This window comes from Saccopteryx bilineata, chromosome 1 (assembly GCF_036850765.1).
Source record: "Saccopteryx bilineata isolate mSacBil1 chromosome 1, mSacBil1_pri_phased_curated, whole genome shotgun sequence".
Taxonomy (NCBI): domain Eukaryota; kingdom Metazoa; phylum Chordata; class Mammalia; order Chiroptera; family Emballonuridae; genus Saccopteryx; species Saccopteryx bilineata.
This window is the reverse complement of record NC_089490.1, coordinates 148,979,412-149,006,663: the sequence shown is the minus strand read 5'-3', so window position 1 is coordinate 149,006,663 and position 27,252 is coordinate 148,979,412. Positions and strand designations below refer to the sequence as shown.

Sequence of the window (27,252 nt, the reverse complement as noted above, 5' to 3'; positions counted from 1 at the left end):
AGCTTCCTGCCCAGTAAGGGAAAATAAACAACGCGTAGCTGAATGGTGGAACCCTGGACTGGGCGACCCCAACCCTGCCTCCCCTCCCCCAAGGAGGTGCCGAGGTCCTGGAGCAGCCCGCGCCACGCTACCCCGACCTTTCTTGGGTCAGTTAAACCGGCCTTCTCTCCCGCTCACCAGGAGCATTTGAAAAACCGAAAACCCCGCCATTGTTGGCGGGCCACCAATCGCTGCGGCTTGGCCAATCAGGAACGGCACCGCCCGAGCCGGAGTTCAAACCCTCCCCGGCAACGCGTAGCTATTGGCTGTACTAGACGCGTGGGTGGGGCGCCTCAGGGTCACGGGTCGGACAGCGCGGCTGGGCTACACTATAGCGAGTTCGTAAGAAAACAAATCCACCGCGTTCGAGGCGGGGCCTAGAGCACGCCCGCTCCGCCCCCTGGCGGACTGTTCGGCTGCCGCGTCGGCGGCGTCTGCTCAGAAGAGACTCCGCCCGTAGAGGAGGAGTGAGGGTGAGTTGGGCGGAGACCGGGCCCCCTGCGGGCTGTGGAGGGTTGGGTCTGGCTCCCAGCCCCTCGCGGCTGACAGAGGGGAGGAGCCGGCCGGGAGGGTAGGGGTCGTCCCGGAGCCCTGCACTGGCGAGCTCGGCTGGAATCCTTGTGCAGGCTGGGCGCTCTGCGGGAGGGCTGTTAGGACCTGCGTCGGTGGTTTTTCCTGTCCTGACCGGGGTGGGGCGGGGGGCTTCTCAGGCCGCCAGTGTCGACATGCTGCTGGAGGAGGTCCGCGCCGGCGACCGGCTAAGCGGGGCCGCGGCCCGGGGCGATGTGCAGGAGGTGCGCCGCCTTCTGCGCCGCGAGCTGGTGCACCCCGACGCCCTGAATCGCTTTGGCAAGACGGCGCTGCAGGTGAGGCTGGACTGTTCCTCAGCGAGGCCGGGCGGCAGAGCCGGGAGAGAACTGGGGTCCTAGACTCCTTCCCCCAAGTCTCCTGGCCCGGTGGTGGCCGACTGGGATCCGGTCCTCCATTTCTGGTCTGACGTTACTCCCTGATATCCCCTTTCGTAGGTGGGTGGTGAATGGGACTAGGATGGAGGGAGGGAAGGCTTTCCAATTTTGGTGTATTTCTTGCTTTCTGAGTGCTGGGGAGTCAGTTTCCCTGGGGAGATTCTTATTCCATCAGTGAGGGTTCAGCTTCTTTGGATACCGATTTCATGGGGACGACTCTGGTTTCTCTGGGCTTCTATGGGGAGATCCCATCACTGGAGGAGGGATTTATGTCTCGTAGGCGTTTTTTTTCTTGTTATCTAGAGAGTTATCTGAAAGGTGTCTCGTTTCTTTGGGGGGGGAGTGGGTGATCTCCATTCTTGAGTTTTTTTCAGATTCCTGGTATATTAAGGAGGGGGGAGTGCAATGAGGGAACAGTTACAGATTGCATGGTAGTCCCTTTTCCTTGGGAGTCATTTTAAAAGGGAACCCCATGTTTTGAGGGGTTCAGGTGCTCTGGGTGTCATTCTGATTATATGAGTGGGGTTATTTATTGGAGAAGTGGTTTCAGATTTCCTGGTCATCTCTTTTCCCTTGAGAAGGCTGTCAAGTTCTTCAGGGAACAGTTCTCATTTTATGTGACCAATTTCCTGGATGGAGGTTTATATTTTCTGGTGATCTTCTACATTTGGGGGGGCATGTAGTATCCTGGGGGGGTGACTCGTTTCTTGGGGGGTCCCTATTTTAGGGCTTCTGGGGCCTCAGACAGCTTCCTGGAGGCTTGTGTTCCCTGGGCTTTTTTCACTCTCCAGAGGACTTCATCTTAGGTGTTCTTTATTTCTGAATGACCCCTCTCTCCAGTGATGCTTTTTCCTAGAACCCCTCCCTTGAGGGCCCCCTGCACTCTGTCCCTGCACAGGTCATGATGTTTGGCAGCGCCACCATCGCCCTGGAGCTCCTGAAGCAAGGTGCCAGTCCCAATGTCCAGGACGTCTCTGGCACCACTCCAGCCCATGATGCAGCTCGCACTGGATTCCTCGACACACTGAAGGTTTTGGTAGAGCATGGTGCCGATGTCAATGCACCTGATAACACAGGAGCGCTCCCCATCCATCTGGCAGTACAAGAGGGCCACACAGCTGTTGTCAGCTTCCTAGCTGCTGAGTCTGATCTCCATCACAGGGATACCAGGGGGCTCACACCCCTAGAGCTGGCTCAAGGGAGAGGAGCTCAGGATCTCATGGACATACTTCAGGGGCACATGGCAGCACCACTGTGACCTGGGACCACCCACTCCAGCAACAGGACCCAGCTGGGTTCTATCTCAGAAGAGGAAAGAAACACTTTCTCTTTTCACTCCTCCTGCCCACTGCCAAAGGTGGAGGGGCACCAGTTTGTGGCTTGTTGGTATTGATTTATGGGGTGTGTGTTTAAGGGGCATTTCTCATTTGTTTTTCTCTTTTGTGTGTTTGGAGAGAAGGGCTCCTGTAGGCAACAGCCACCTAAACGGTTCAGTTTCCTCCATGCCCCAGACGGCTGGGGCTGCAGATGAGTCCCAACGGCAGAGGGTTTAAAGCCTCAGCCCTAGAGTGAGGTCATTGCTTCCAGGGCTCCTGGAACCTGGCAACTTTGGCTGACTGTACCCAGAGAGAGTCTTCAAGTGTGCACACTATTTTTGAGGATTGGGGAGGGGGTAGTTCCAAATAAATAAAAATGTAGTATGAGTTAATTCATATTTTGTTGGAAGTTTGTTTTCCAGTCTCTTGTACAGCATTAAAAAAAGATTCTATTTATTAAGCTTTATGGAAAAATGTGATAATTTAATGTTTTTACCCATTAAATTAATTCTTGTGCATGATCATAGTACTGGTGGCTTCTGATTTTTAAGTCCGTGATGGCGAGTCACGCGTCCAGGATGTTTGTGGGGGTGGGCACGGGGGTCGCGGATCATGGATGCTTTGGGGGAGGGGTGAGAGTTGTAATTCCCAGGGCGCCCGGGGAGAGAGAGCTGGGTGGGGCAGCGGTTTGTGCTGTCGGAACGGAAGGGAGGCAGGAAACCGCGAGTGGAGAAAGGGCCCCCAGATGTCAGCTGGGCGCGGGTAGCCCCGGGCGTGGGGTAGGGTGGGGTGGGCGGTGGCTGCAGCTTTCCCCGCAGAGGCGTGGCCGTGGGCGGGAACTGTAGTCTTGCAGCGTCAGAGATCCGGGAAAAACCGGGGGCGGGGTTAAGCACCGCCCGCGAGGCTCCGCCCTTTTTAAAGTTCGCGTTGGGCGGGTCGAAAGCTGCCCTATTTCCTGGGGGCGCCGTACGCGTGCGCAGTAATCCGCAGAGCCGCCATGCCTGAACCGTGCGGATCGTCTCCCTTGCGGGTGAACGCGACATTTGCCGCGCGTTACAGCCGTTACCGGGAACGTGAGGAACTGCAGCGGCGTGAGTTCGGGGCTGGCACTGCGGGGCTATCGGGAAGTAGGGGTTGATCTGGTCCCCCTAGGCTGATCTGGGGGACTCCCATCTGTGACCCACAGTGAAAGATCGCTACCGGGACCAAGACAGTGGAGAGAACTCAAGCTCCGAGTCTGACTCCAGCGACGAGCGCGTGGTGAGCTTCCTCACCCCGCCCTGGACGGTATTCAAGCTCCGTCCGTGGCTCTCAACCCCACACCACATCCCGACCCCAACTACAGCGGGCAGCTGGCTCGCAACCCCATCGGGCCGTACCGGAGTCCAAACCCCGCTCCCAATCCCACAATCCCATGAAGGACAGACAGCCCCCCACCCCTCATCCTTAGGGGGTGGCCAAATAACTCCATTCCCCTCCCCCGCCACGAATCTACCTGTTCATCCAGATGGGTTTGGTGTGACCCCTCTGTCACCCTTTTTACCTTCTAAAAATCTAACCATTTTTCTGTGTCCTACCCTGTCCCCAAAGTGGGGCATTTCTGCCACATGGGACACCCAGCTTCTCCTCACATCAGCCACATTATCTTCCCACCTCACTCTGCAGCCCTGTCCCTCCTCCTGTCCACTGTGCCCTCTCTGTCACCTGCCCCATGTCAATCCCATGTCCCCAGGAAGTACCCTTTTGTCCACTACTGCCCGCTGTTTGTATCCTGTACTTATGTGTGGCCTGCCTTCTCTTCTCCCCCTGTTTGAACGCTCACCCCCCGCACGTGCCACTTCCCAGTGGTATCACCTTTTTATTCCATCTATTATATGCCCTTCCCTCCACCTCAATTCTCACACCCTCTCAGCCTACCTACCCCAGTTGCTTACTGCCCTCCATTGCTCTCACCACCTCCCCCCCATTCCCCCCCCATTTTATTTGAGAGACAGAGAAAGTGGGGAGAAGAGGGAGAAAGAAAAGCATCAACTCATTGTTCCACTTAGTTTGTACACCCATTAATTGCTTTTCTTATGTGCCCTGACCAGGGCTAGAACCGGCACTCGTGGGATCCAGTCGCGACCTGGGATGGAACCAGCGACCTCCCATCTCCCTTCTGAAGTCTGTGACCAATCCTTTTCTTGCCCTAGGAATTTGATCCCCAGCAGGAGCGAGACTTTTATAGGACACTCTCTTTGCTGAAGAAGAAGGACCCTCGCATTTATCAGAAAGATGCCACCTTCTACCAGAGAACAGGTCTGGGGCTGCTCTTCTTCAGGGGCGAGGTTCCTTGTGGCCTGTCATTTATTGTTACTATTTAATGAACTATTTCATGTCAGAAGTGCTTAGTAGAGTATCTCCTACTTAGATTATTACCTATTGCTGTTAATAACAACCGTATGCTTAGTACTAGTTGAGAGTGCCAGTTACTCACTGAATGACCCACTTCTAGGTACTGCCAAGTGCTGGCTATTATGATAAATGTTGTATAGTTGGGGACTGGCAGCTTGGGGATTTGAAGCCTTCATCTGACTCTAGCCCAGCCAATGGGATTCTCTTTCTGGGGAAGGAAGGGAGTTGTGGTTGTGGGTAATGGCAAGTGTCTTGCGGTGACTCCATAGCAACACCCTTGGAGAGTGAGGAGAAGGTGGAAGCCAAGAAACAAAAGAAGGTGCAGCCCATGTACCTGAAGGACTATGAGAGGAAGGTTATCTTGGAGAAAGAAGGGTAAGGAGGAGTCCTGACACATACCATCCTGTGCCTGCCTTCCCAGAGCATGCAGCCACATGGGGGTCTTATGGGCATGGGTGGGAAGAAGCAGGTGGCTTACCAGAATTGAGGGAATGCCAGAGAGCAGGCTCTTCAGTGATGGCCTACTCCCCATTGGCTCCCCCACTTCCCCCCACTGCACTGGGACAGACAGACTGTGGAGAATCTATTTTGAAGCTCCAATCCTTCCTTGCACAGCAAATATGTTGATGAGGAGAATTCAGACCAGGAGACCTCCAGTCAGAGACTCCAGGTGGGTGGGATGAAGGCTGGGTGGGGGCTTAGGGGCCCGGGACTGGGTCTGAGGCCCATGGTACCCTCTCTTTAGCAGGTCTCGTCGAAAAGTTATGTGGAAGAACAGCAACAGCTCAAGGAAAGGTGAGTTGGGCCAGTGAGTGGCCAAATGGATAGTTGAGGTTCTGGGGTTAGGCAGCTCTGTCACTAATGGCTGTGTGCCCTTAGGTACGTTACTTGCTCTCTCCATGCTTCAGTTTCCTGATCTGATAATGGGGTTGATAGTGCCCTCTGTGTCTCAGCACGACTCTGAGCTTGTCGGGCAGAACTCAGGCCTTAGTGAACAGGGTTAATCTTGGGGCAGTGGATAGGGGCTAATCTGGATGTTCTGAAACCTGTTCTCTGATGATGGCAGCTTCCGAGCATTTGTGGAGGACAGCGAAGATGAGGATAGTGCTGGGGAAGGTGGCTCCAGGTTGCTGCAGAAACGCACTAAAACCAGGGAGGAGAAGGTGGGTACTGAGGCCCTTGCTGGACCAGGGCTAGTGGCAGGTAGGGAGTGCTAGGCCCTCAGTGCTGGCCTTCTCTCAGGCCCAGGAGGATGCGGACTACGTTGAATGGCTGAAGGGGCAGAAGGAGATTCAGAATCCCGAGGCCCTGCAGGAACTGGTGAGTTTCCAGGCATAGACACTGAAGGACTATACTGCCTGTCCTGCCTCCATCAGCCTTTTTCCAGAAACCAACCCTCGAAGTGGTAGCTAAGTGTACATAGTCAGAAGATGAATATGCTCCTTCCTCTTTGGGCCTCAGTTTCTACATCTGTGAGATGGGAATAATGCTTCCCATCTATTTCATAGGCAGGCTGTGAAGTGTCAGTTACTTGAATCCACTTGGTGCCCATGTGTGTCCTCCTTTCCTGCCTCTGAGTATCTAACCTGGGTCCTGTCACCCCTTCACTCCCAGACCCACCTCAAGGAATATTGGAACAACCCAGAGCTGGATGAAGGAGAGCAGTTCCTACGGGATTATATCCTCAACAAACGCTATGAGGAAGAGGGAGATGAGGAGGAGGAGGAAGAGCAGGAGGAGGAAGAGGACAGGTGAGCACCTAAGTTCTCACCAGGGCTTGGAGCCAATTCTGGCCGGAAAGCAGAGGGCACTGGTATTTACTTTTCACACAGATGATAGCAGTTAGTCATCTGTTAGGAAGAGCCTTGGAGTGTGGGCTTTAGAGCCAGGTGGTACTAATTGAAATCCAGACCCTGCTGCTAGACATTTGTGCCTCAGTTTCCCCATCTGTATAGTTGGGGTAACGGTGGCACCCTACTTTAGGGTTCTTGGGAGGATTGAATATGTTGATACAGCCTGGTACACAGGAGTTTGGCTGATCCCAGTCCTGCACTATATTGACCCTCAGGGTCCCAGGCCCTCCACTGCAGCTGTCTGTAGAAGACTCCTCAGATGAGGGGGAGCTATTTCTGAAGAAGCAGGAGAACTTTGAGCACAAGTACAATTTCCGCTTTGAGGAGCCAGACTCAGCCTTGGTGGGTAGCTAGGGCTCGGGATTGGGGAGAGCTGGCCCACAGGGCCCTGGCCACAAGATCCCAGCATCATTTCTGCAACCCACAGGTCAAGACCTACCCTCGGAGCATTGCGTCCTCTGTGCGCCGCAAGGATGAGCGCAGGAAGGAGAAGAGGGAGGCAATGCAGGAGCGAAAGAGGAGGGTGAGTGTAAGGGGCGGTGGGTTCAGGAGGGCCCCTAGCCTATGGGGAGAGCTCGTACCTACTCTCTCCCTCTGGCCTGCCGCACACAGGAAAAAGCAAAAAAGCAGGAGGAACTCAAGCAGCTGAAGAACCTGAAGAGGAAGGAGATTCTGGCCAAGTTAGAGAAGCTGCGGCAGGTCACGGGCAATGAGACAGTAGGCTTTGAGGAACGGGACCTTGAGGATGACTTTGACCCCACCCAGCATGACCAGCTCATGCAGGTATGGCTACCACACCCAGGTCCAGCCATGTAGCAAAATGCTTGGAAGTGTGGCTCTGGAATTCAGCAATTGTTTCTTGGCAGTGGAGCCTCAGAGAAGTGACTTGTCCTCTCTGAGTCTTTTTACCTGTCAGCGAAGTGGGTCTAATCATAGCAGATACCACACAGCTATTAAGGATAGCTGTTATTAATACACATAATAGTTGGTGTAAATGCTCAAAGAACAGTGGATCACTGTATTTCCTTTAAGCTCATTTATTGTGCCATTTGTGTTTTTGTTGTGTTTGTGGGAATATAACATCAGGCCATAGAAACAGGTGATGAGGGCTGTGTGGGGAGCAGTAGGGACCATAAGAGCCCCAAAGAGGTCCTTGACCAAGCCTGGGAAGTCAGGAAAGAAGACTGAGGTAGACCAGATGAAAACTACAGTGGGGGAGTGCTATGTAGTTGGAGTTTAGCCTTCACTTTCTAGAAGATTCTCAATCCTGAGCTCTACTTTCTCCATAGAATGGAGGTACTTTCAGTCTCAGGGTGCTTGTGCAAATGGAAGATGTAGCCAGCATTGTGCATATAATAGGTGATCAGTAAATGACATGTTTAGCAATATCTGCTTTTGCTAGGCTCTGCGCTGGGTACTGGGGTTTCAGTTCTCTTGGAGCTTATGGAGTGGTGAGAACCAGTCTAACATTTATTGATCACCCACTGTTTGCCCTCTCAGAGCCCCAAGTCTAGTTTCAGGCACTTAACTGTATGGTTACAATCTTCAGGGTTCAGAGTGGTGATGGGGACATGTAGGGGTAGGCGAGAATCTCAGAAGAGTCCTTTGATTGGTTTCATCTGGCCACATCAGGAGCTGGGTCCTGATAGGATGCTAGGAAGTCATGCATAGTGCAGGGATAAAGCTGTCTAGGAGAGGTTGGGCCCTGCTGACCCTCCTGGCCCCTGACCCTGCAGAAATGCTTTGGGGACGAGTACTACGGCACAGTGGAGGAAGAGAAGCCACAATTTGAGGAAGAGGAAGGGCTCGAAGGTAAGGTCACTGGGCCAGAGTGGGCATACTGGGCCTAAAGCCTGGAGCCCCATCCTGAGCCTGTCTGTCCTCTGGAACCAGATGACTGGAACTGGGACAGATGGACTGGGCTGGAGCAGAGTGGAGATTGTAGCCAGCAGGAGCTGCACTGCGAGGACCCAGACTTCAATGTAGGTGCCATGGGCAGGGCAGTGGGTGGTACCTTGGAAGGTCCCATGGCTGGCCTGACCTGCTTGTCTTGGCAGATGGATGCTGACTATGACCCCAGCCAGTTGCAGAAGCAGCAGCATGAGGTCCCTTTCACAGGCAAGAAGAAGCGCAAGTCGCCCTTCGCTGTGGCTGTGGGGCAGGAAAAGCCTGTGTTCAATCCCGGTAAGACCCCTGGTGGGTGTGTGGTGGGTGGGCAGGGGCTCTGCAGGGCCAGCACACCCCAGCAGCCTGGCTCTCTGCCCACTCAGGGGACAAGACATTTGAGGAGTACCTGGATGATTATTACCAGCTGGACTATGAGGACATCATCGACGACCTACCCTGTCGCTTCAAGTACCGCACTGTGGTGCCATGTGACTTCGGGCTCAGCACTGAAGAGGTAAGGCCCAAGGTGGTGCAAGGTACTGGGAAGCACCCACGTGGTAAGAGGGAACACACAGCCAGGAGTTGCGGCCACACGACCTGCATCCTTATATCAAAAATGCCAGGAATGATAGTGCTAATGAGAGTACCAGTACTTTCTGCCTCAAAGGGCTATTTGAACCCTTTGTAAATGTTACAACAGTTGACCCTTGAACAATGTGGGGGGTTAGGGTTGCTGACCCCTTTGCAGTAAAAAATCCACATGTAACTTTTTTTTTTTTAAACATTCTTGGAGGCCCTTCTTTTATTTTTTATTTAAAAATTTTTTTCTTTTATTAATTTTTAGAGAGGAGAGAGAGTGAGAGAGAGAGAGAATGGGGAGGGAGGAGCAGGAAGCATCAACTCCTCTATGTGCCTTGACCAGGCAAGCCCAGGGTTCCGAACCGGTGACCTCAGCATTCCAGGTCGACGCTCCATCCACTGCGACACCACAGGTCAGGCCACATATAACTTTTGATTCCCTTAAAACTCAATTATAGTTGGCCTTTCATAGCTGCTGGTTTCACATTTGTGGGTTCAACCTTTGCAGTTGCAAAAAGGCTGACTGTTTTAATAGCTTATTGTTGACTGGGAGCCTTACTGATACCATAAAGTTGGTTAACATATATTTTGTATGTAATGTGCATTATGTACTTACTATCCAGCCAGGGCTATACTGTATTCTTACGCTAAAGTAAACTGGAGAAAAAACGTTAAGAAAATTATAAGGAGCCTGACCAGGCGGTGGTGCAGTGGATAGAGCGTCGGACTGGGATGCTTAGGACCCAGGTTTGAGACCCTGAGGTCACCTGCTTGAGCACGGGCTCATCTGGTTTGAGCAAAGCCCACCAACTTGGACCCAAGGTCGCTGGCTCGAGCAAGGGGTTACTCGGTCTGCTGAAGGCCCATGGTCAAGGCACATATGAGAAAGTAATCAATGAACTAAGGTGCCACAACAAAGAATTGATGCTTCTCATCTCTCTCCGCCTCTCATTAAAAAAATTAAAAAATAAAAACAAAAAAAAAACAGGCCCAATAACAGCCCCCATTTCATGGCCATGGAGCTAAAATGATGTATGGCTCTTCAGAGGGCACTTGTCCCTTAGTCATCCATGATGGCTGTGGTGACTATTCATGGTCAGTAAAAATAGCTGTTTACTGAGTTTATACCATCTGTATTCAGTCTTCTTATTTTTTTTTTCATTTTTCCAAAGCTGGAAACGGGGAGGCAGTCAGACAGACTCCCGCATGCGCCTGACCGGCATCCACCCGGCATGCCCACCAGGTGGTGATGTTCTGCCCCTCTGGGGCATCGCTCTGTTGCATCCAGAGCCATTCTAGCGCCCGGGCCATCTTTGCTCCAATGGAGCCTCGGCTGCGGGAGGGGAAGAGAGACAGAGAGGAAGGAGAGGGGGAGGGGTGGAGAAGCAGATGGGCGCTTCTCCTGTGTGCCCTGGCCGGGAATCGAACCCGGGACTCCTGCATGCCAGGCCAATGCTCTACCGCTGAGCCAACCGGCCAGGGCCTCAGTCAGTCTTCTTGACAGTCTTCCAGTAGGTTCTGAGGGGATGCCTAAATGAGGAAACTGAAACCTGGAGGTTGAGAACCTGACTTTTATAATTAGCAAATGTCATAATTGGCAGAGACCTCTGTCCTGAAGCTACTGGGACCACAGTGTATGGGTGAGGGTTATGGGGGCCTGGAATCTGAAATCAGCCACTGCTACTTGGGAGCAGCAGTGACCAAGACAGACAGGGTCTTATGGAGCTGATGTGTGGTAGGAACCCCTTTCTAAACCTGTTTCCTCATCTGATGTCCTCTGCAAAAAAAAAATGGATTGATGTCCAGACATCATTCTCTCCTAGCATCATGGACATCCTGCTGGATGGTACTAGCATTAACCTGCTTTGACTGAGGTGACTAAGGCTTAGTCAGGGCTTGCCCAGGACTCATGCAGCAAGACCCCACTTTTCCTTCCTGTGCAGATCCTCACTGCTGATGACAAGGAGCTGAATCGGTGGTGTTCCTTGAAGAAGACCTGCATGTATAGGTGACGGGGTGGGGCTGGGCCACGTATGCGGGAGGAGGGGCAGGCAGGCGTGCTTGGGCACTTCCCACAGCACCGAATGACAGGTGTGTCCGCTGGGTGCCCAAAGGTCAGAGCAGGAGGAGCTTCAGGACAAGCGGGCATACAGCCAGAAGGCCCAAAAGTCATGGAAAAAGAGGCAGATCTTCAAATCGCTGTGCCTAGACAAGTGAGTGTCGTTACCAGGGGAGGGTGGACTGGGGAGCTTACCAGGCCTGGTTTAAATCTTTCTCTGGCAACCATTTGTTGCATGACCTTGGGTCTGGGCCTTCCCTTGAGACGTTGGTTCAAATCCTGGCTGGGCTACAGCTGTGTGACCTTGGGCAACCTACTGTCCCTTTTGGGACCTGTTTCCTCATTTATGAAATGGGGATAAAGGCTCGTGTCTTATTGGGTGTTTTGAGGATTAAATGAATAAATTCATGTGAAGTGCTTATTAAAACATAGCAAATTCCATTTAGGTTTTAGCTGTTATCGTTATTGTTTCCTAGTTAATAAAGCAGGGGCGATAGGAGTTCTAGGAGTTGATTTAAAGCTAAAGTGAGTTAACATGGGAATAGCTTAGTGTGAGCCCAGACTCAAATACCAGAATGATCAGCAACAAAGTGCATCCTCAGGACTCAGTAGAAAAACTTGGTTTTAGTGTCAGACCCAGATATGAATTCCAGGCAGGCCCGTGAATTGCTCTATTGCTCTCTGAACCTCATCTTTCCTAATTTATAAAATGTGGGATGTGCATACCCAGGAAGGGGCCTAATCATGCTGGCCTGGGCTGAGCCCCAACTTTTCTCCCCCAGGACAGAGACACCCATGGAAGCCAAAGGGATGCCACAGAGAGACAAAGCTGGCTCACAGGGGCAGCTGCTGGCATCAGATGGGGCCTATAGGAAGCAGCCTGGGCCTGAGAGCCCCCCAGCACAGAAGGTGGCCCCTGTGTTACCGCCTGAGAAGCCAGACCCCCGGAAGTGGAGAAGGGGCAAGAAGGCTCGCCTCCTGGGTCCCACAGTGAAGCTTGGAGGACAGGAGTTCAGCCGTCAGAGACTGCAGGCCTTTGGCCTCAATCCAAAACGGCTGCACTTCCGCCAGCTGGGCCGACAACGGAGGAAGCAGCAGGGGACAAAGAACAGCCCCTGAGCTCGATGGAGCAGGCAAGGACCCCCAGATTTTTTCCTTCAGTCAAGCCCTTGAATGCATACCCTCTTGTTCACTGTATAAACTCATGTCTTCCTTGGGCAAGGGAGAATGCCCATCTTAAAGATGTAGAAGCTGAGGCCTACCTACTTAACAAATTCCAAGAACACTTGGACACCTTACCTTGAGATATACCCTGGGTCCAGCAATAGCCGAGGTCAAGTCAGAAGGCTTTATTAACCCCCAGCAGCCTCAGTTCCACACTGCCACCAGCCCTGGGCAGGACAGGGGCTTCAAGACCAGTGAGAGGCATGGGCAGTCCAGTGCAAACTACAGTACTTGAGTCAGGCCCTGAGTGGGTGCCCACCTATCACGCCTCCCTTCCAGAGAGGGCCCAGCTGGCAAGAGGCAGGCCTGTGGGCTCTGTCCCTGGCTTAATGGCCCCAGCTTAGAGTTTTCCTGGGCTGGTCTGAGCTGCACTTATCAAGGGAGTGAGTAGCAGGAAATCCCATCACCACCAGAGTTCAAGTTCCCACACCAAGCATGACATAAAAATAAAAAAATAAATAGTGTTTGTCCTATCTTCTCCCCCATCCCATCCCTTTATAAAAACACAAAGTCCTCAGAACTTGGGCACTTGGTTTTGCGGAGCTGCCCAGTGCGAGGGAGCTGCAGAGCTGGCTGGGAAGGCTGGGAGCAGAGGTTCTCTAGGCTGTGGTCCTGAGCATGGCCCTCGGCCAGGGTGAACATGGGATACCGCTCTGTGGCTGAGGAGGAGCTGAGGACCTGGGAGGAGGAGGGAGAGAGCAGCTCAGCCCCCAAAGCAGTAACAAATACTTATCCTGTAGGCATAGTTATTCTAACTAATAGGTATATTTAAATAGGTGTTTCCAGCCTGACCAGGCGGTGGCATGTTGGACTGGGATGTGGGAGGATCCAGGTTTGAGACCCTGAGGGGCCAGCATGAGCATGGGCTCATTGGATTTGAGCAAGGCTCACCAGCTTGAGCCCAAGGTCGCTGGCTCGAGCAAGGGGTCACTCGGTCTGCTGTAGCCCCCTGGTCAAGGCACATATGAGAAATCAATGAACAACTAAGGAACCGCAACAAAGAATTGATGTTTCTCATCTCTTTCCCTTCCTGTCTGTCCCTATTTGTCCCTCTCTCTGACTCTCTGCCTCTGCCACAAAATAAATTAATAAAATAAAAGGTGCTTCCAGCCTGACCAGGTGGTGGCGCAGTGGATAGAGTGTCGGACCAGGATGCAGAGGACCCAGGTTCGAGATACTTAGGTCGCCAGCTTGAGCGGGCTCATCTGGTTTGAGCAAAAGCTCACCAGCTTGGACCCAAGGTCGCTGACTTGAGCAAGGGGTTACTCAGTCTGCTGAAGGCCCGCAGTCAAGGCACATATAAGAAAACAATCAAGGAACAACTAAAGTGTCCCAACGAAAAACTGATGATTTATGCTTCTCATTTCTCTCCGTTCCTGTCTGTCTGTCCCTATCTATCCCTCTCTCTGTAAAAAAAAATAAAAAAGAAAAAGAAAAGGTGCTTCCAGCCCTGGCCAGATAGCTCAGTTGGTTGAGAGCGTCTATGCAAAGGTTGCTAGTTAGATCCCAGTCAGGGCACATACAGGAACGGATCGATGTTTCTCTCCCTCAATAAAATAAAGTCAATAAAAATAAAAGATACTTCCAGAACTACATATACTCCCATCCCTCCAGGGCAATGACCCAGGCCAGCTAATCACCTTCTATTCCCCAGGACAGCAATTGGCTCTCAGTAATAAGCATGTGAGCCAATGTAGGCAATGAAAGGCAGCCCTGGGATTTTTACTGTGCTGGAAGAGTGGGGCCCCCTTTCCCCTGAATTGGGAGCTATGTGCCCTGACGGGGTAACAACCAAATCTTGACAACATAAAAAAGCCCTGATGGGACAGAGCCAAGAGATAGTGAGGGTCCTGCAACTTAGCTCATGAACATAGCTGTCCCCTAAGGGAGAAACGCCCTTGACTTTCATACTATACCCCTTTTTGGGTCTATTCAGAGCTGGGCTTTTGTAATTTGTGGCAGGAGGGTAATCCTTGAGGCCACGGTTCCTCTCCCACACCAGCTCTTGCCTCTTTTCCCCCACCCTCCACCACTCATCTTGCTCACCCTGGTCAGCTCTGAGCACAGTGTTTCAAACTCCTTCCTGTCTCCAGCATAGAACCCCACAGTACAGCTTGGGTCCATCTTGGTGAAGGCCATCTTGCGGGGTGAGGTGCAATGGAAGGACTGAGGCAGACAAAGAAGGGGGGCTCAGGAGGCCCCAGCTACCTCCACAAGTCCCCAACCCCGTCCCAGGGGCCCAGCTCACCTCCAGGGGGAAGTCAGCCTTGCTGACATCCACAGTGGGCTGGCAGTAGTGGGGGTCCAGGTAGAGCAGGGAGTCATCTGCAAGGGAGGAGGTGTAAGTGGGGTGGCAAAGGTAAGGTAGGATGAGCAGGATGGGGCTGGGTCAAGCCTACCCTGGTAGCCGATGAAATACAGCGAATGCCGCGGCTTGCCCCCCATAATGCCCAGGCACAGCTCTGAACGCAGGAGCTCCTGCAGGTAGGAGAGTGGGCCAAGGTGAGAACTTGGGGTGGGTGCTGTCAGACAGTCCCTCAACAAACACTTAGCTAACACCTAGTATGTGAGAGTCCAGGACTGTGCTGGACTTGGGAGCAGCAGTGACCAAGACAGACAGGGTCTTATGGAGCCGATGTGTGGTAGATGAACAAGGAACAAGATGAGTGAGCTATATCATGTGTCAGAAGGTGATTACACTGGGAAAAGAATAAAGGAGGCAAAGGGGTTTTGAAATTATAAATAGGGGAATCAGGAAAGGCCTCACTGGGAGGTGAGGTGATTGTTTCAGCATCTTGGGAAAAAGTAAGTACAGAGGCTGAGGCAAGTGCATTGAGAATAGTAAGGAGGCCAACAAGTAAGGAGAGTGAGCAGATAGGTGAAGGAAGGGACAGAGCCGGGGCAGGGTTCTGTGGGCTGTGGAGAGATCTCTTGCTTTTTATTCTGAATGTAAACACACCAGGGTCTTTCCAGCTTTGCTGTGCCCTTTGCCTGGAACACTCATCCTCTTGCTCTTCACATGCCCCTGGCAGGTGGGGCTTTCCTAGGTTGTGCAGCCAGCTCCATCTGCCCTTTATCACTAGTTTTCTTTCCTTTACAGTCCAAGTTGTAACACCAAATCTGTCTATTTGGTTCCAGATCCACTGTCTGTCATTACAATGTTCACTCCCAGAAAGCACAAATATTTGCCTGTTCACTTCTGAATCCCCAGCGGATTAGTGCTTGGCTCATGATAGGTGCCCTGTAACTACTGGATAAACAATGAAGGAATGAAGGAAGCACACATACTTAACCCAAGCTGAGAAAACCTGGAGGGCTCCTACGGAGGCATGGTGAATCTGGCTGAACCTACCTTCACACAGGGAACATACACGGGGTTGAGAGTCTCACCACCCAGCCGCACGGGCACCAGGATGACCACAGACTTCCATTCAGCTGTGGGGTCTGGCCTAGCCACTAGGCGTGCCACATCCGCCTTGTACACTGAAAGAATAGGGCAGTAGGTCATCTTCTCACTGCCCTTCAAGCTTCAGAGTGTGACCCTCCATCCCCAGGGGCCCAACATCACACAAGCAACCCCTGGGGTGGGGGTGGGGGTGACACTCCCATTGTCAGTGGAGAAGAAAATATTTCCAGAGCTCCCCAATTACCCCAGACAATCATAGGGCTCCCATTTTACAGAGTAACTAAGACCCTGAGAGGTGGATGAAAAACATATAGCTAGGACGAGGTGGAGCCTTCCCCAATCAATCCTCACTGAATGTCCCTGTGTGTCCCTCCTCCTCCAGTCTGATCTGCTGCTGTCCATTCTCCCCCTCTTCCTTTGCTGGTGCCCGTAGAAGTGGATTCAACCCTTTTCTGGAGACACAACTACTATAATCTGAATGCTTGGGTCCCTCCAAAATTCCTATGTTGAAATCCTAATCCCAAGGATGAGGAAAGGGACATGTGCGAGGTGATTAGGTAATTGAGGGTGGACCCTTAATTGGATTTGTGCTTTTTTTTTTTTTTTTTCTTCTTTTCATTTTTTCATTTTTCTGAAGCTGGAAACGGGGAGAGACAGTCAGACAGACTCCCGCATGCGCCCGACCGGGATCCACCCGGCACGCCCACCAGGGGCGACGCTCTGCCCACCAGGGGGCGATGCTCTGCCCATCCTGGGCGGCGCCATATTGCGACCAGAGCCACTCTAGCGCCTGAGGCAGAGGCCACAGAGCCATCCCCAGCGCCTGGGCCATCTCTGCTCCAATGGAGCCTTGGCTGCGGGAGGGGAAGAGAGAGACAGAGAGGAAAGCGCGGTGGAGGGGTGGAGAAGCAAATGGGCGCTTCTCCTGTGTGCCCTGGCCGGGAATCGAACCCGGGTCCTCCGCACGCTAGGCCGATGCTCTACCGCTGAGCCAACCGGCCAGGGCGGATTAGTGCTTTAAAAGAGGTACCTCCCCCAATTTTTAAAAACTACACATGGAAGTGGGGTCCGTAGGAACAGCCACACCAGTGTTGGCCATCAATTCAGGATGAATTAAAGCAGTTCTGATTATTGTATTCATTTTATAGAAGGGAAAAATGGAGACACAGGGAAGTTAAATATACTGTTACAGAGGCATTAGTTATACTGCTCACAAAAATTAGGGGATATTTCAAAATGAGTATGAATCAATAAAAAAAAGCATTTGAATTTTTTTTATTAAACAAGAACATCAGAAAAGCAAATGCCTAACCTATGGTGGCGCAATGGAATAAAACGTGGACCTGGAACACTGAGGTTGCTGGTTCAAAACCCCAGGCTTGCCTGGTCAAGGCACATATAAGAGCTGATGCTTCCTGCTCCTCCCCCCCTTCTCTCTCTCCGTATCTCTCTCTGTCTCTCTTCTCTAAAATGAATAAATAAAAATAATTTAAAAGGAAAAGCAAACAAGTTAAAGAAAGTTCTTTGATTATGCAAATGAGATGCAAAACCAACTTTTATTTCATTGGTGAAAATGCAGTATACAAAAGGTTGAAAGTACAGAGTATCTGCACGTTCATCTTCATTTTGAAATATACTCTAATTTTTGTGAGCAGTATAGATTTATTGTGGTAATCATTTCACAATGTACAAGATGGGGCAAAAGTAGGTTTATAGTTAGTTATGAGTACACAAAAGTTCATCCTTGTATATTATTTATTATATTATTTTCCATACAAATAACTGTAAGCCTACTTTGCCCCACCCTGTATACAAATATCGAATCATGAAGTTGTACACCTGAAAGTAATACTGTTATAGGTCAATTATACCTGAACAGAAAAAACACAAAAAAACAAAACAAAGACCCCCAGAGAGCTTGCTTGCCCATTCTGCCATGTGGGGACACAGCAAAGCAAACCAGGGGGGTGGGCTCCCACCAGACATCAAATCTGCCTGCACTGTGATCTTGGACTTCCCAGCCTCCAGAATTATGAAAAACAAATTTGTTTTTGTTTTTTTTTTTTAAACAAATTTCTGTTTTTTTATAAGCCACCTGGTCTGTGCTTGTTATAGCAGTCCAAATAGACTAAGACACTAGCTCTCTGTGAAAATCGAACCTTGTCCCAAACTCCTACAATTCTGCATAAATATTTATTTTTGTAGATTCCCTGATGCCAATCCATGGAGGCTCCTAATAAGACCCTTTCTAAGCTGATATGGAGGATGATAGGGAATACTAACAGTAATTGCTAATATTTAATGACCATTTACTATGTGATAAGCACTGCTCTATGGGTTTAATTTGTATTACTGACTCATTCTTATAACAAACCTACCAGGCAGAGGAGACCAGATGTTTGTACATGTTAGAACTGTACACAGACCCTGGCCAGTTGGCTCAGCAGTAGAGCGTCAGCCTGGCATGTGGAAGTCCTGGGTTTGATTCCTGGTCAGGGCACACAGGAGAAGCGACCACCTGCTTCTTCACCAATCCCTACCCCCTATCCCCTTCTCTCTCTCTCTCTCTCTCCCACAGCCAAGGAATGGTTCAAGCAAAAGTTGGCCCCGGGAACTGAGGATGGCTCCATGGCCTGACCTCAGGAGCTATAGTAGCTCGGTTGCCGAGCAACGGAGCATGGCCCCATAGGGGGTTTGCCGGGTGGATCCTGGTCAGGGCACATGCGTGAGTCTGTCTCTCAGCCTCCCACCTTCCACTTAATTAAAATAAAAATAAAAATAAGAACTGTATACAAAATAAGAGTTAATTAGATCTGAAAGAACTAAGTCCTTATGTCCTTTATTCTATCATTTGGGGAGAAGCCCCTGAAATTTCCTCTCCTGGATCTAGAGGGAATGGAGGGATCCTGAGCAACTCTCCCTGTGTAGGCCTTGAATCCTTTCTAAGGGTCCCTCTGACCCAGAACTTGTTTCAGCCTCTGAGAAAGGTGGGTCCTAAGAGGCAGTTAAAGTAGTGACTGACTCAGAATGAGAACCCAATGACCTTGGTTAGCAGCCCCTTACCTGTGCAGTCCTGAGAAACGTACACCGCCAGGCGGGTGACCTCTGAGCTGCTCTCTACAGCTTTCCTGGGGACGAGAGAAGAAAAGCTTGAGTTTCTTGGGGTACCCAATGGCTTCCATGATCCTTTCCTGTGGCCCTCACCTGAGTATATGTGCCACGAGAGATGGCCCATACCAGTCACCTGCCTTCTTGCCTGAGCTTTGCCCAAGCTCTACCAGCTGGTGTAGGCCAAAAGGGGCCTGGGGATGGTCGGCGAACCAGGACACGATCTGCCGATGCCGGCGTTCTTGCTCCAGCTCAGGGGTGCCCGGGGCCCAGCGTGGGGGCATCCAGTGGGCACGTCCACGGTGCCAGTTTGGAGAGGCCAACCCTGATGGCTCAGGTGGGCCCAGGCCTGCACCCTTGGTCCATGTCCAGTCTGGTGGGGATGGAGTGGAGTACACAGTCAACCAGTGCTGGCATGTGGGGGGGCACAGTTCCCATTTACTCACACTTTACACACAATTCTACTGCTCCTGAGACCCAATGTTTAACAATGTTCACATTTCTGAAACTCAACTCTTACTCCCTCCCAAAACTTAATTTATATACAATTCTAACATGATCTTAAACTTAAGCTGCGATTATAACACTGCTGACCTATGTGGATGGCTCATACACCTGGTCTGCCCTTTCCCCTCCGCCCCTCACCTCTGGGCAGGAAATGTAACAGGAGGCCCTGTGCCAGCATCATCTGCCCACTTCGCAGCATGCAGCCCCAGCCACAGTCTGAAGTCAAACAGCCCCCAGCAAATGGCGGGAAGTCTCGGCGATATGTGAGCCACAGGCGGGACACGAAATCCCGCTGGAAACGCTGGATATCACCTATAAGAGCAGCATTGTTAACTCCACCAAGAAAACCCCTGGGAGCCTCCCCAAACTCCGGCTAGGGGTCACCAGCTCACTCTCGTTCTCAAAGAGGTAGCGACGGCCACAGAGGTGGACACTGGAGATCTTGCTAAAGCTGGTCCGGCTTTTGACTGCCCAACCTGTGGAGACATGGGGCAGCGAGATGAAGGACACTAACATAATATGACAGCAACAGAGCTCCCATCCCCCATCTGAGAAATGGGGACCAACAGGAGTGGCACTGAAGAATCCATGCCATATTCCTCTTAGATGGAAGTGGGGCCCCTAGCAACAGCCACGCCAGTGTTTGCCATCAATAGTATGAATTAAAGCAGTTCTGATTATTGTGTTCATTTTACAGAAGGGAAAAATGGAGACACAGAGAAGTAAAAAAGCTTGCTCAAGGTCACACGGTGAAGGACAGAATTTGAAAACACCTTCTCTGTTGGACCTGCCACAGATCCACGCTGGGCAGGACCGGGCAGGGCGGGGGACCTACAGGTGACTCACGGGAGGAGAAATGGAATATTCGGACTACAGGGCAGGGTCTGGTTCCTTGACTCCCACCGACCTCTACGTCCCTTGCCTGGCCAAACTCTGGGCGCAATCGCACCGCAAAACCGCCCGCTCCTCACCGTACTTGACGTTGTTCCAGGCAGTGAGGAACTTCGCCTTAAACTTGTCCACTTCGTCCGGCTCCCCGGAGGTGGTCCCGGACAAGCTCAGAGCGGGGCCGCTGGCTCCAGAGGGCGCCAGGCCACTGGGTTCCGGGACTCCGGGTCCCCGCTTCCAGCGGCCCTCGGGGCGGCGCGCGTCCTCGGGGCTCCTGCTCCGGTACTGTGCGGCAGCCGGCGACACGGAGTTCATGGGCGCGCCGGAGAGCCGGACCCAAGGCCCGGTTGGGGCCGCGAGCCAGTGCTCCAGAATCCAGGACGCCGCCGGGATGTGAGCTTCCTGGAAGATACTAGTCGGCCCCCGACGCAGCGACCAAGTCCCCTGGCCCGGCGCGGGACGATGTCACCGCCGTCGCCGCCATTTTAACGGCCCCGGTTCGGGAGAAAGGCGGGCGTGACACTGCTGGAGGCCCCGCCCCGGGCCCCAGCCTTGTCTTGAGTCCCAGTCCGGGTAGCCGCACTAGGACGCACTCGGACCTCCAGAAGCGGCGGCGTCCCAGAAACAGCCGCCTACCCACCGTCTTATCGCGACGCCCAGGCGCGCCGAGCCCCTGCAGGCCCTTATCTGAAACCCTATAGCCGGGAAGCCCCGCCTCCACGCCGCCACGCCCCCACTTCGCTGGCGCGCTGGGGACTCACCACCAGGAGGGCGCGCAGGCGCGGATCTGCATGGGGGGAGTCTACCTGCGGACCAGAGCGCCCAGCCGTGGGCTGCGTGTCCAGTACCCGCCTTGGCCTGGGGCCATACCTGTGTGGGTGGGGTGGGAAGAAGCTAGAGAGAAGTTTTTTTTTTTTCGATTACACACCAAAGCTTTATTGTCTAGGTTGGCCAAGCAGCGGCAACTCTGACGGAAATCTGAGGGAGAAAGCCAAGAGAAGAATTTAAAAAGGGCTAGAGGATACTTTTTTGGGTCGGGACATGTTTAGGTTTCCAGGATATGGAAACTCGGAGTGTACACTTTAAATGTCTGTGGTTTGTTGTACATCAATTATACTTTCAGAAAGGTGTAAATTTTTTTCCTCTTTTTTTTTTGTGTGTATATTTCTGAAGTGAGAAGCAGGGAGGCAGAGAGACAGACTCCCGCATGCACCCGACCGGGATCCACCCAGCATGCCCACCAGGGGGCGATGCTCTGCCCATCTGAGGCGTTGCTCCATTACAACCAGAGCCATTCTAGCGCCTGAGGCAGAGGCCACCAAGCCATCCTCAGTCCTGAGGCCAACTTTGCTCCAATGGAGCCTTGGTTGTGGGAGGGGAAGAGAGAGACAGAGAGGAAGGAGAGGGGGAGGGGTGGAGAAGCAGATGGGCGCTTCTCCTGTGTGCCCTGGCGGGAAATCGAACTCAGGACTTCCACATGCCAGGCAGATGCTCTACCACTAAGCCAGCCGGCCAGGGCTTTTCCTTTTTTTTTTTAAGCTGTAAAATTTTTTTTCAGTGCATCTAACTCAGGACTGTTAGGAGGAGCTGAGTTCATCCGTGTTAAATTCTTAGCGTGGCTTTTGAGGTACAGTTAGGGCTCAGCGAACCGCAACCTGAAAAATGAGATGATAGTGTAGTGACCCTATGAACCAGAGAGAGTGACCTCTAGTGACCAGTCCAAGGGCACTGTCCTCAGCCAGCTTAAAGTCAGAAGAGAATTTGGATGAGAATGTGCAATGTGAAGGATAGGACACAAAAGTACAGTCACCTCCGAGTTTCCCTCTGCTCTCCGGTCACTCATTTCCCTTCAGCTGCACCTGACTCCTTTCTCAAACTCAAAAGGTACTGTCCACATTGGACCTTTGCAGTTGTTGTCTTCTTTCTTCCCTGAGATATCTGCATGGCTACCCCAGACCTCCTTCAGGACTTTATTCAAATGTCACCGCTGAAAGGTGACCTCCCTTAAAATTATTCCTCCCCATACCCAACCCTGGACTCCTTTCTTCCATCTCTGCTATATTTCTTTTTCCAGAGTAGTTACCACAACCTGGCTAACTCAGGCTGCTATAACAAACACCACAGACGTTTATCTCTCACAGTTCTGAAAGGTAGAAGTTTGAGATCAGGGTGCCAGTGCTGGGACCTTGGTGTGGGCCTCTTCCTGGGTATGTCCTCACATGGCCTTTCCTTGCAGAGATAGAGAGCTCAAATCTCTTCCTCTTTTTATAAGGGCATTATTCCCATCATAGGGACTCCACCTTCATGACCACATCTAACCATTTCTTTTTCTTTTTTTCTTTGAAATGAGGGGAAAGGAGGCAGAAAGACAGACTCCTGCATGTGCCCCGAGATCTACCTGGCAAGCCCCCTATAGAGCAATGCTCTCTGCTCATCTGGGGCTGTTGCTCTGTTGTTTGGCAGTTGAGCTATTTTAGTGCCTGGGATGAGGCCATGGTGCCATCCTCAGCACCCAGAGCCAAGTTGCTCAAATGAGCCATGGCTGCAGGAGGGGGAGAGAGAGAGAGAAGGAGAGAGAGAGATGGGGGAGGGGGTGGAGAAGCAGATGTCTGCTTCTCTTGTGTGCCCTGACTAGGAATTGAACTGGGACTTCTACAGGCCGGACCAACACTCTACCGCATCTAACCTTAATCACCTCCAAATACTGTCACATTGGGGGTTAGGGGTTCAATATAGGAATTTGGGGGGCACAAATATTCAAACCATAGCTCTGATTTTATATATACTATATATGTTTATTATATATATATTATGTTTACTACTTCTGTTTCCATTATACCTCAAGGGCAGGAGTCTCTGTCCATCTTGGTCACTGCTGGTCCATCTCAACACAGCCTGTGTCCTGGCCCACAATAGGTGCTTAATGAACAACACAGTAGATGCCACAAAAAACTTGTGAAATGAAAAAGAACTTGTTGCCTCACAGGGGATAGATGGGTTGTGGGGGCCTTCTGATTGATCTGGTATCTTACCCCCACCATGGCCACAGCTGGTTTGCCCTTGAGGTGGGGGTCCTGGATTCCTTGACCCTCTCCCCTCCTCCCTGAGAACAGCCACATATCAGCTTCCCACTTGGGTCTTGGTTCTCAGCCCAACGTCCAGCTGCCTGAAATGTTGCCCATGGAAGACAGGAGATGGGTGGCTGCTCTTGATTGGGGCCCTCCTGCACCTAAGGCAGGAAGATTGTGGCCACAAAGAAGATGAAAAAGTCACTAGAATTGATCAACTCTAGCCTCCAATTTGTTATGAAAAGTGGAAAGAAGGTGCTGGGGCACAAGTGGACTCTGAAAATGATTAGACAATGCAAAGTGAATCTGGTCATCCTAGCCAACAAGTGTCCAGCCTTGAGGAAATCTGACATAGAATGCTATGCCATGTTGGCTGGGACTGGTGTCCATCCCCACAGAGGCAATAATATTGAATTGGGCAAAGCGTGTGAATAATACTGCAGAATATGTACACTGGCTCTCACTGATCCAGGTGATTCTGGTATCATTCATTACAAGCATGCCAGAACAAACTGGTGAAATGTAAATCAAGTAAAATTTTTCATTAATATAACTGGCCAGAGCTTGGTTTAAAAAAGAAAATAAACTTGCTTGCATAATGTCCTCAAGGTCCATCTATGTTACCTCAAATGACAAAATTTTCTTCTTTTTATAGCTGAATAATATTCCATTATATATATATAAATATATATATACATATACAATGGAATTTATATTCATTTACCCATTAATCCTTTAATGAACATGGTTCTTTCCATATCTTGATTATTGTAAATAATGCTGCTGTGAATATGAGGGTACAGATATCTTTTCAAAATAGTGTTTTTATTTTCTTCAGCTATATTCCCAGAAGTGGAACTGCTAGATCATATGGTAGTTATATATATTTTTAGGAACCTCCATACTGCTTTCCATAGTAGTTGCACCAGTTTATATTCCCAACAGTGCACAAAATTTCCCTTTTCTCTACATCTTTGCCAACACTCATTATTTCCTGCTCTTTTGACAATAGCCATCTGACATCTGTGAGTTGATATTTCATTGTGGTTTTGATTTGCATTTCCTGGATATTTAATGATGCTCAGCATCTTTTTATGTACCTGTTGGCCTTCTGTATGTTTTGTTTGGAAAAATGTCTATTTAGATCCTCCAGAAAGACATATTGAAATCCTAACCACAGGTACCTGTGGCTGTGACCTAATCTGGAAATAGGTCTTTGTCAATGTAATCAGTTTTATCAGTTTTATTTTATTTATTGATCTTTTTATTTTTTATTTTTTGGAGAGAGAGGGGAAATAGAGGAAAAGAGGGGGGGAGAAGCAGGAAGCATCTACTTGTATGTGCTTTGGCTCTATGTGCTTTGACTAGGCTAGTCCAGGGATTTGAACCAGTGACCTCAGCTTTTCAGGTTACCACTTTGTCCACAGCTTCACCACAGGTCAGGCATTGTAATTAGTTAAGATGAGGTCATAGTGGATCAGGGTGGGCCCTGAATCCAAGAGGACTTGTGCCCTTATAAGAAGGAATATAGACACACCTAGGAAGAAGGTCTTGTGGACATGTAGGAAGAGATTGGGGTTATGTAGCTGCAGGCAAACCAAAGAATGCCTGTACCCACCAGAAGGAAAAAGCAGGGAAGGATCCTTTCCTCTCCCCTTTAGAAGGTCCTCCTCTCTCCCCCTCAGAGAGAACATGGCCCCAATAACACCCTGACTTTAAGACTTCTAGCTTCCAGAACTGTGAGGGAATGCACTCTTTTTTTTTTTTTTTTTGTATTTTTCTGAAGCTGGAAACGGGGAGAGACAGTCAGACAGACTCCCGCATGCGCCCGACCAGGATCCACCCGGCACGCCCACCAGGGGCGATGCTCTGCCCACCAGGGGGCGATGCTCTGCCCCTCCAGGGCGTCGCTCTGCCACGACCAGAGCCACTCCAGCGCCTGGGGCAGAGGCCAAGGAGCCATCCCCAGCGCCCGGGCCATCTTTGCTCCAATGGAGCCTTGGCTGCGGGAGGGGAAGAGAGAGACAGAGAGGAAGGAGGGGGGGTGGGGGGTGGAGAAGCAAATGGGCGCTTCTCCTATGTGCCCTGGCCGGGAATCGAACCCGGGTCCCCCGCACGCCAGGCTGACGCTCTACCGCTGAGCCAACCAGCCAGGGCTCTTTTTTTATTTTAATTTTTTAAACAAGAGAAAGAGACAGGAAAGGAGCGAAATGAGAAGCATCAATTCATAGTTGTGGCACTTTTAGTTGTTCATTGATTGCTTCTCATTATTGCCTTGACCACGGGGCTCAAGCTGAACCAGTGACCCCTTGCTCAAGCCATCAACTTGGGCTTCAAACCAGTGAACTTTGGGCTTAAGCCAGCAACTGTGGGGTCAGGTCTATGATCCCACGCTCAAGCCGGTGACCCCATGCTCAAGTTGGTGAGCCTGAACTCAAGCCAGTGACCTCAGGGTTTCGAACCTGGGTCCTCAGTGTCCCAGGTCGATGCTCTATCCACTGCGCCACTACTGGTCAGGCAGGAGTGCACACTTGTTTTAAGCCATCCAATCTGTGGTGGTTTATTACAGCAGCCCCTGGAAACCAAGGTAGCCTGTTGATCCCTCCTCTTCTCAGTGCCTCAGCTTGTCCATCACCTGCTCTGAGAGGCCCGTCCCGGTTTCCAGCTTGGGCCAGGCCTCTTTATGTGTTCTCAGGCTTACCCTGACCACAAGTGTAATGATTCTTAATCACCTGTGTCATTTCTTGTTAATCCTTGTGTCCCCTGTGAGAGTGAAAGCCCCATGAAGATGAGTAACAACTGTCCTGTGGCCATTATTCTTTCAAGAATATCATCACTTGCAGCCTGTCTGCACCAGGACTAGCAGTGACAATGAGAGAAAACAAGCCACACCTGCTCTCCAGTGACTCTTCTCTTGAAACACGCAAGATGCACAATAACTGCTTGTTGAATGACTACATAAATGGTTATAGAACTTAAGGTAGCTGTCGTCTGAGCCTCCTCCCAGCTGTTTCTGAGAGTCTCCATAGCTGATTTTTCTAGAGCTTTCTGGATCAACTTCCTCGAGCCTTGCCTTACTGACTTTATCTGTCTTAAGTCATTTAACTCTTAGCACAACCCTGTGTAGTAGGTACAAATATTATCCTCATTTTACTGATGTGGAAATAGAGGCTTAGAAATAGAGGTCATACAGTAGGGGAGCTACTGTTATTCCTGGTGGTAACCTTCATAGTCACCATGCCTTTAAAGCTCAGAAAGCAACCCAATAAAAACATGGGCAAATTATTTGAACAGACACATTACAAAAGAAGATAACTGATGCCAACAGCACATGAAGAGTCTCAACATCATTAGCCATCAGAGAAATGCAAAATGCTATTGCAAACCCGTTGGAACAGCTATAATGAAAAGACTGGTCTTACCAAGAACTGGAAAGGATATAGAGGAACTGGAACATCTGAAGTTTGTGCAATTTATTGTATGTTAGTTATATCTAGATAAAATTGGAAAAAAGTCAGTGTAGTAGCTTCAGGGCACCAAGGCAAAATTGCACTTGAGTGGAACTCAGTAAGGTAAGACTGTCTTCTGTGGCTGTATTTTGGCATCAGTGCATGGATTTTATCGTGAGTCTCTCGATAATTCCAAGAATGTTTCCGTGACTCATGCCTCTTAGTGAAATAAATCAGGCTCTAGAAATCCTTCTCAGGCTAAACAGTTGCTAGACTAAATTACACCCTCTTGAAGAAAACATAAATATGTAGAGAGATGCTTTCTCACGATAGATGAGATTTTACTTGTCCTACTTCTTTGCTTCCGCATCCTGCTTTTCCTGCCTCTATTGCACTGTGAATTGTGTGAGAGAATGCTCTAGGAATGAGCTGTGCTCCTTGCTGCCTTTTTGGCTGAAAGTTTGCTATACTTTTTTTTTTTCATTCAACAAATGTGTCCTGGGCATCCAT

The 27,252-nt window shown here is 50.7% G+C and overlaps 3 protein-coding genes across 7 annotated transcripts; 2 read left to right on the top strand and 1 right to left on the bottom strand.

Moving 5' to 3' along the window:
- The first annotated feature begins 420 nt into the window (after positions 1–420).
- CDKN2D (cyclin dependent kinase inhibitor 2D) lies at positions 421–2,837 on the top strand. Its single transcript, XM_066253347.1, has 3 exons — positions 421–512; positions 750–905; positions 1,903–2,837. The coding sequence occupies exons 2-3, from the start codon at positions 765–767 to the stop codon at positions 2,260–2,262; spliced, it is 501 nt and encodes a 166-aa protein (XP_066109444.1). The 5' UTR covers positions 421–512; positions 750–764; the 3' UTR covers positions 2,263–2,837.
- A 446-nt stretch (positions 2,838–3,283) lies between these two features.
- On the top strand, positions 3,284–12,274 carry KRI1 (KRI1 homolog). 3 transcript variants are annotated; one of them, XM_066273308.1, is made up of 19 exons: positions 3,284–3,411; positions 3,507–3,580; positions 4,513–4,618; positions 4,984–5,089; positions 5,330–5,384; positions 5,463–5,509; positions 5,781–5,877; positions 5,957–6,034; positions 6,329–6,465; positions 6,783–6,909; positions 6,995–7,090; positions 7,180–7,350; positions 8,304–8,379; positions 8,461–8,549; positions 8,625–8,751; positions 8,838–8,968; positions 10,977–11,041; positions 11,148–11,246; positions 11,875–12,274. In XM_066273308.1, the coding sequence occupies exons 1-19, from the start codon at positions 3,318–3,320 to the stop codon at positions 12,209–12,211; spliced, it is 2,112 nt and encodes a 703-aa protein (XP_066129405.1). In that variant the 5' UTR covers positions 3,284–3,317; the 3' UTR covers positions 12,212–12,274. The 3 variants fall into 3 exon arrangements, with proteins under 3 accessions (XP_066129405.1, XP_066129397.1, XP_066129413.1); XM_066273300.1 differs by having other exon boundaries at positions 5,460–5,509; XM_066273316.1 differs by lacking the exon at positions 11,148–11,246 and having other exon boundaries at positions 5,460–5,509.
- Positions 12,275–12,426: 152 nt separating this feature from the next.
- On the bottom strand, positions 12,427–20,950 carry ATG4D (autophagy related 4D cysteine peptidase). 3 transcript variants are annotated; one of them, XM_066273328.1, is made up of 10 exons: positions 20,309–20,948; positions 19,730–19,813; positions 19,476–19,649; positions 18,927–19,203; positions 18,786–18,850; positions 15,669–15,799; positions 14,716–14,794; positions 14,565–14,641; positions 14,363–14,482; positions 12,427–12,994 (listed from the first exon to the last, which is right to left on the bottom strand). In XM_066273328.1, the coding sequence occupies exons 1-10, from the start codon at positions 20,538–20,540 to the stop codon at positions 12,812–12,814; spliced, it is 1,422 nt and encodes a 473-aa protein (XP_066129425.1). In that variant the 5' UTR covers positions 20,541–20,948; the 3' UTR covers positions 12,427–12,811. The 3 variants fall into 3 exon arrangements, with proteins under 3 accessions (XP_066129425.1, XP_066129434.1, XP_066129443.1); XM_066273337.1 differs by lacking the exon at positions 14,363–14,482 and having other exon boundaries at positions 20,309–20,949; XM_066273346.1 differs by lacking the exon at positions 14,716–14,794 and having other exon boundaries at positions 12,856–12,994; positions 20,309–20,950.
- Positions 20,951–27,252: the final 6,302 nt, after the last annotated feature.

Coding starts and splice junctions, on each gene's coding strand:
- KRI1 (XM_066273300.1), top strand. CDS start 3,318: ATGCCTGAACCGTGCGGATCGTCTCCCTTGCGGGTGAACGCGACATTT. Junction 5,510..5,780: donor CAGCAACAGCTCAAGGAAAG/GTGAGTTGGGCC, acceptor TGATGATGGCAG/CTTCCGAGCATTTGTGGAGG. Junction 7,351..8,303: donor AGCATGACCAGCTCATGCAG/GTATGGCTACCA, acceptor CTGACCCTGCAG/AAATGCTTTGGGGACGAGTA.
- CDKN2D (XM_066253347.1), top strand. CDS start 765: ATGCTGCTGGAGGAGGTCCGCGCCGGCGACCGGCTAAGCGGGGCCGCG. Junction 906..1,902: donor TTGGCAAGACGGCGCTGCAG/GTGAGGCTGGAC, acceptor GTCCCTGCACAG/GTCATGATGTTTGGCAGCGC.
- ATG4D (XM_066273328.1), bottom strand. CDS start 20,540: ATGAACTCCGTGTCGCCGGCTGCCGCACAGTACCGGAGCAGGAGCCCC. Junction 14,795..15,668: donor TGTATGTTCCCTGTGTGAAG/GTAGGTTCAGCC, acceptor TCCTACCTGCAG/GAGCTCCTGCGTTCAGAGCT. Junction 14,483..14,564: donor AGGCTGACTTCCCCCTGGAG/GTGAGCTGGGCC, acceptor TGTCTGCCTCAG/TCCTTCCATTGCACCTCACC.